A 6,956-nucleotide genomic window follows, 5' to 3' on the forward strand; every position below is an offset into this window, starting at 1 on the left:
AATTTCTGTGACTGTTATCAATGATTGCTAATATAACACCATCACAGGCATGTCTTGTTTAGCTGATTTATAGTGTTATATTCAAAATACTTGGTAGCAGCCTCTAATTCTGTAATTAAGAGTATTTATACAATGGCTACTAGTTTTGCATTTGTACTGCATTCAAGAGAAATATGAATCTTTCCCCCTTAATACCAGCTCCCCATCTCATCTCACTGTGGGATCCAGTGCCAACCTTATTCCTCAAGGGATTACCTGTCTACCCAGGAACTAAATGTTCTGTCTTCATCTCACCACATCCCTACTTCTTCCCTGTTCTGCCCAACATGACCTGAGATGTTCCCCCACTAGAAGTAATGAGAGCACTTTCTACAGACTTTCCACTTGCTAACTTTCCAAGCAACATAACCCACATTCTCTTCCACCCAAGTCTGCTTCTTCCTGACTGACAATGACTGTTCACTACTTCCCCACTGCATCCAATTCCCAAGGACTGACTAATTTTCTCCTCCTCCCCATCTTGTCATGATTGCTAACTTTTATTTATGCTTTGAAAAGGGGAAAAGAAAAGACACCATGACCTCTCTCGGTATTACTGAAGAGATTAAATTCCATAATCACTTAAGCAGCAGTCTGCTTGCTCCTAATCTTGAATGTTTGTGTACCTTATAAACACACACACATACCCTACCATCAAGGAACACCTGAAATATTGATTTTGTAGCCCCAAGATCACTGAGCAAATGTATGGGAAGACAAACTACATTTAAAGGATACAAGGCATCATTAGACTTGGTTTTCCTTACCCAACCTTGTTCATATGAAATGACTGCGAGGTGTCTTAAAAGTATTTCTGACAGAATCATAGGATCCAAAGGATGTTTTAATCCAACCCTAGGCAGTGCAGACACAGCAAAAGACATTCCTGAGAAGTGACCATCTTACTTCTGTTTAAAACCTTCTGGCAAAGGAAAATCTAGCTCACGTGCAAAAAACTTATTTCACAAATAAGGTGTGGGAATGGTGCCAAAAAACTGAGTGTATGAAGTACTCTATTCTGAAAACTCTTAGGTTGAACCTCAGATCCTCCTGGCAGGACTGAAATTAGGACAAAAAGAGCCCATCTAGAACCAGGGCCACCAGTTCATGTAGTAGATAATACTGAGGTAGATGGGTGCGGTGGGTGTGCCAGTGGTCTAGTGCAGTGCTAGACAGCCTCCAGCCTTCCTTCCACCCAAAGGACTCAACAGGGGGTTTGGGAAATTCAGACCACACCAAGTGACATGCAAAAAAGCAGGGATGACACCACTGCTCCCCAAATATCTGCCCTTTGGCAGAAACAGGCCCTGGCATTCACCTGGATGTCTTTAAAATGCTAATGAGTGGAGTGGGGCTCAGTGCAAGAAGAAAAGACCCCTGGTTTTTTTAAATTAAATTGAAATTACACACACACACACACACACACACACACACATTCTTTGTTGCTGTGTGCCTCCAAGTCGTTTTTGACTTATGGCAACCTTAAAGTGAACCCTATCATAGTGGGTTGTGGGGGGTGGGGGTTTGGGGGGGTGGCAAGTTTCTTCAGAGGGAGCTTGCCAGGGCCATCCTCTGAGGCTGAAAGAGTGTGACTTGCCCACCCAATGGGTTTTCATGGCAGAGCAGGGTTTTGAACCCTGATCTCCAGTCATAGTCCAACACTCAAACCACTACACTATGTTGGCTCTCATCACATGAAACTATGTACATGTAAATACACCTAGGCTGTGCATATGCTATTGTAATTGAAAGGTATGGGCTTAATTTAGCTAGCTGTTTTATGTCATTGCCATTACATTCAGTGATGCACAAGAATTATAATTTATGGCCAACATTAGTACAAAAAACAATAGTAAGGATTCTGTATGGTGTAGAATACAGATCAGCATGTTGCAGTAGTTTGCACTAGGAAGTAAATTCCAGTAGAGAGCCAGTGTGGTGTAGTGGTTTGAGCCCTGGACTATGACTCTGGAGAGCAGGGTTCAAATCCCCACTTGGCCATGAAAACCCACTGGCTGACCTTACTCTCTCAGCCTCAGAGGATAGCAAGGACAAACCGCTACTCTACAGAAATCTGGCCAAAGAACTATCATAGGTTCGACTTAAAGTCACCATAAGTTGGAAACAACTTGAAGGTGTACAAGTACAGTGGTGCCCCGGGATACGAAATGATCGCGTTACGAAATTTCCGGGTACAAAAAACATGACTAGGGACTCTCTGTATGGTGTGGTATGGAAGAAGGTCAGTGGTGGCGGGGGGGGCGGAACACCATGCAACCCTAATGACTGTACCCACCTTTCCACTTCTCAGCTTGCCCCTTTTTGCAAGTGGGAAACCCACTCCTCTTCTCACCCCACCACCTTCTTATCCCACGGTTGACAGACACATCCTCCTTTCCCACAATCTGCCATCCATTCCTGCCTTCTGTCCAGGAATTCCAAAAGGTCCTCCATTTTGACTAAGAAGTATGAAGATATGTTTTATACAAGTGCATTGAACTTTTATTCAGCCATGCCCTCCATTTTGTCTTGAAGGTCCTACATTTCTGCGGTGCCTTGTCCTCCTCTGTGGTTATTTGGACACTTAGTCACCCTGTGAGTAAGCAGCATGAATTTATATAGGAGTGCTTTTAGCTTTTTCTTTGGTCAGGTCCTCCATTTTGTCTTAAATGCCCTACATTTTGCAGTGCCTTTGTCCTCCTGCAACTAAAGAGCATAAATTTATATTTCTAGGAGTGTTTCTACCTTTTCTTTGGTCAGGTCCTCCATTGTGTCTTGAATGCCGTACATTTTTGGCAGTGCCTTGTCCTCCTTTGGGGTTATTAGGACATCTAGTCACCCTGCTTGCACCCATCCTTTCTTCTGCTGCTGCTGCTGCTTCTTCTTCTTCTTCGGCTTCTGTTTCTTCTTCTTCAACTTCTGCTTCTTCTTGTTCTTCTACATCTTCTTCCCAGAGGATGGGACCCGAGTGGGAAAACCAATTCCTCTTCTCCCTCAACCACCTTCTTCCCCACTGAGAATTTGCCATAAATTTGGTATTTACCAAATTATTTTTTCCTTTCTAAGATATTTACAAGAGAACTGATTTTACATATTTAAAATGTTTTTTAAAAAAGGATGTATTTGCAGACAACTAAACGTCAACGTGCAGAAAAACAAAGCCACAAAGCCTGTCCTCGGGACCTACTAAAACAAATGACAGTACTGCCCATAAAGAATCACTGGAAAATACTTGCCCATAGAGAATTATAGAATGCTTGTCCATAGAGCATCATTGAAAAATATGTGCCCATAGAGCATCATTGGTGAATACTTGCCCATAGAGAATCATTTATGTGTCCTCCTTTGTGTGTGTGTGAGTGTGTGTTTTTAGCAACCAAACCTCTATATTCTCTATCAACAAGTACTCTCCAACGATTTCCTATGGACAAGTACTGTCATTTCTTTTAATGCTTCCCCATCTAACTGCCAAAAGAATCTGTGAGTGGTCTTGGGTCCCTTGGGGGGAGGAGAGAAAGGTGGCATATAAATGACACAAATTAATTAATAAATTAAAGGAGGACAACTTAGGCACCGCAAAATGGAGGGCAGTCAGAGAGGGGGAAATGGGAGGACATGACCCCCCCCCAAAAAAAGGGGGAGAGCTCAAAATACTGATAGAAATGCAAATCCACGATTCTGAATGGAAGAGGCTTTGTGAGTCCCTCCTGGACTAGAAGGGCAGGTCCAGGGGAAAGGAGGATGGCACTGGCCAGCCCTGAATGCATCCAAGGAATAAATGCAGGACCTTCCAGGCACAATGACCCAAGGAAAGCTCAAAACCACACGCCACACTAAGAAGTTTATGCTTAGATCCAAAGCACACTGCAGAAATAACCCAGTATGAAGCCGCTTGGCTCAGTGCCGTGCTGTGTTGGGATTTGTAGTGTCTGTGGAGCATTGAGCCTCCCTCTTTCTCTACCTGTCAGAGAGCTTTCTGCCATGACAAGCTACAGTTTTAATAATGTCATGTTTTAAATTGTTGGAATGTTTTTTAGAACTGGTATTTTGCATGTCTTATAGTGGACTGTTTCAGATCCCTGTATTGGGAGGAAGGCGGGATATATCTCCTTTGCCTACCGATTCTGCAGACTAACAGGGCTATATCTAGGGATGAGGAGGAGGATGACAATAATGCATCCGAGGAAGTAGACCGGAGTCTAGGAAAGCTGATGCTGCCAACTTCTTTCTTTCAGTGAGTCTCAAAGGTGCTGCAAGATCTCTCTACATTATTATTACTATTATTATTATTATATATCCAAATGCATCTGAGGAAGTGGGCTGAAGTCTGATGCTGCCAATTCCTCTCTTTCATTTAAAGGTGCTAGAAGACCTCTCTTACCTGCTGATTCCACAGACTTGCACAGCTATGATATCTTTGAATGATAATAATAATAATGCACCTGAGGAAGTAGACTAATATCAATACTAAGGATGCTGCTGCATCTGAGGAAGCAGACGGAAGCCTAGGGCAGCTGATGCTGCTGCTGCCTTCAGCGTTGCTCCCAGTCGGTCCCTGCTTCGTTCTTACCGTGGCTGCAGGGCCCCCTCTGGATGGCGATGAGGGCGGGCTCGGCGGCGGGCGCCCTGCGGCTGGCGGCCCGGAGCTGGCAGAGGCTGCCGTAGGTCCTTCCGTCGTTGCCGCAGACGGGCTCTGCGGAGGGGCAGAGGCACCTCCCGGCCTTGGCCCTCTTCCTGACGGTGGAGGAGGCGCTGGGTTCCCCGGGGAGGACGACGCAGAGCAGGCCCTCGGCGCAGGAAGGCTCCCCGGCCGGGGCCGCCCCGCAGGCCTCTCCCTCCTGGGCCGGGCAGGCAGGGCAGCAGCCGCAGGAGTCCAGCGCCGGGCTGCCTTGGCACTCGGGCGGCAGAGCAGGGCACCGGGAGCGGTCGCAGCGGTCGGGGCAGAGCGGGCGCCCGAAGAGCTGGGCCGAAGCGCCGCCGCCGGAGACGGAGAGCAGGAGAAGCAGCAGCCAGCAGAGCTTCATGTTGACCCCGGGATTAGGCGGGAAAGAGAGGGGGGAATGGCGCTTTTAAACGCGAAAGACCCGCCTGGGAGGAGGCTGGGAGGAGGGCTAGGCAACGAGGATATTAACAGGGATTATAAGAATAATAGTAAAAGGCCTATTTGTGCCAATGCTGTTGCTCCTTCTTCTCCTTCGTCTCTCCTCCTCCTCACTAATAGAAACCTCCCCAGGGAGGGCTTTTATAGCCTCTCTGAGGGATAAAACAGGCGGGGCTTCAGAGAGAGAAGCCGCTTTGGCGAGGCTGCTTTCAGGGGGTTACTTTCCCCCTGTGTCGAGTCCATCTTCTCCTCAGCCTGAAGGAGGAGGAGGAGGAGGACCCACCCGGGCCCTCGCAGAAATGGGGGACCTGGCTCAAGAAATGTTGCAGCTCTCCTTTAATAATGTCACTCTCAGACACACGTTGTAAGTCCATGATGGTTCCCAGTCACAGGGTTGATGACCAGATTGCAGGCAAAAAGGGAGGACCTGACCAAATAACACACTTAAACGAGTTTAATGTTATGTAACTCATCGACATGTAAATTCATGCTTCCCACTCAGTCACAGGGTTTGGCCAAATATATCCTCGCCTTCAAAGGAGGACCAGGCCCCAGCAGAATGTAGGGCCCATATAGGAGACAAAACAACAAAATGGAGGACCTGAACAAATCAAAAGCTAAAAACATTCTAATGTAAATGTATGCTTTAGTCACAGGGAGAGCAATGTCCTCCCTCCAAGGGAGGATGAGGCCACTGCAAAATATAGGGCCTTCAAGACAAATTGGAGGACCTGGCCAAATAAAAAGCTAAAAGCACACATACATATAAATTCATGTTTCTTTCTCATGCTCAGAATGGAGGACATTTTGGAATTCCCCCTGGACAGAAGGTTAAAATGTAGGACATGTTCTGGAAAAGGCGAGCATGTCTGGTCACCATGCCTTTGTCCCAACTTGGTCTCAGTGCAAATCTTATCCTGACTCGGTGCACTGGGGACTGGTTCTTTCAGCCAGAGAGTTTGCTGCCATTGTTGTGCCTTCAAGTCATTTTTGACATAAGGCAAACCTATCATGGGTTTTTCTTGTTAAGGTTAGTTCAGAGGAGGTTTGCTATCTTCCTCTGAGGCTGAGATAGTGTGACTTCCCCAAGCTCTCCCAATGGGTTTCCATGTCCGAGCAAGCTAGGAATCAAACTCTAGTCTCCAGAGTCGTAGCCCAGTGCTCAAACCACTAGGCTACCTGGCTCCAGAGGGACTTTTAAAAAAAACCAGTTGGAAATAAAACTTCAAATTCTAAAAAGAGTTGGTTATTCAATTGTTGTTGTGTGCCTTCAAGACATTTCTGACTTATAGCGGCCCTAAACGCAACTTATCACAGAGTTTTCTTGGCACGATTTGTTCAGAGGGGGTTTGCCAGTGCCTTCCTCTGAGGCTGAGAGCATGTCAACCAGTGGGTTTCATGGCCAAGCAGGAATCAAACCCTGGCCTCCAGAATCATAGTCCAATACTCAATACTGAAGGCAAGCTACAGCAGTGTAAATAAAGGTGATGACACTTTACTATTAACAGTGTGTGTGTTGTGTGCCTTCAAGTAATTTCCAATTTATGGCAGTCCAAAGATGGAACCTATCATGGGGTTTTCTTGGCATGATTTGTTTAGGGGAGGTCTGCCATTGCCTTCCTCTGAGGCTGAGAGTATGTGACCTGCCCAAGGTAACCCAGTGGATTTCATGGCTGCGCTGGGAATTGAACTCTAACCCTGGACCCCAGAGTCATAGTCGGACATTCAAACCACACCACCACACTGACTCTTTACAGATCTACTTTGTGCCACAAAGGCAGAGTTCTTAAATTAATAATTTGCTGGTTTATTTGTT

At 46.3% G+C, this 6,956-nt stretch overlaps 1 protein-coding gene across 2 annotated transcripts in view; it reads right to left on the reverse strand.

Moving 5' to 3' along the window:
- The window catches only part of HTRA1 (HtrA serine peptidase 1), a 70,291-nt gene extending 65,032 nt beyond the window's left edge, over positions 1-5,259 (reverse strand). For both annotated transcript variants that reach the window (XM_042456866.1, XM_042456865.1), the window contains exon 1: positions 4,610-5,259. In XM_042456866.1, the coding sequence (XP_042312800.1) occupies positions 4,610-5,063 (454 nt within the window). In that variant the 5' untranslated portion in view covers positions 5,064-5,259. The remainder of the gene's footprint in view (positions 1-4,609) is intronic.
- Between the last annotated feature and the right edge of the window lie 1,697 nt (positions 5,260-6,956).

Source organism: Sceloporus undulatus, chromosome 3 (genome assembly GCF_019175285.1).
Source record: "Sceloporus undulatus isolate JIND9_A2432 ecotype Alabama chromosome 3, SceUnd_v1.1, whole genome shotgun sequence".
NCBI lineage: Eukaryota > Metazoa > Chordata > Lepidosauria > Squamata > Phrynosomatidae > Sceloporus > Sceloporus undulatus.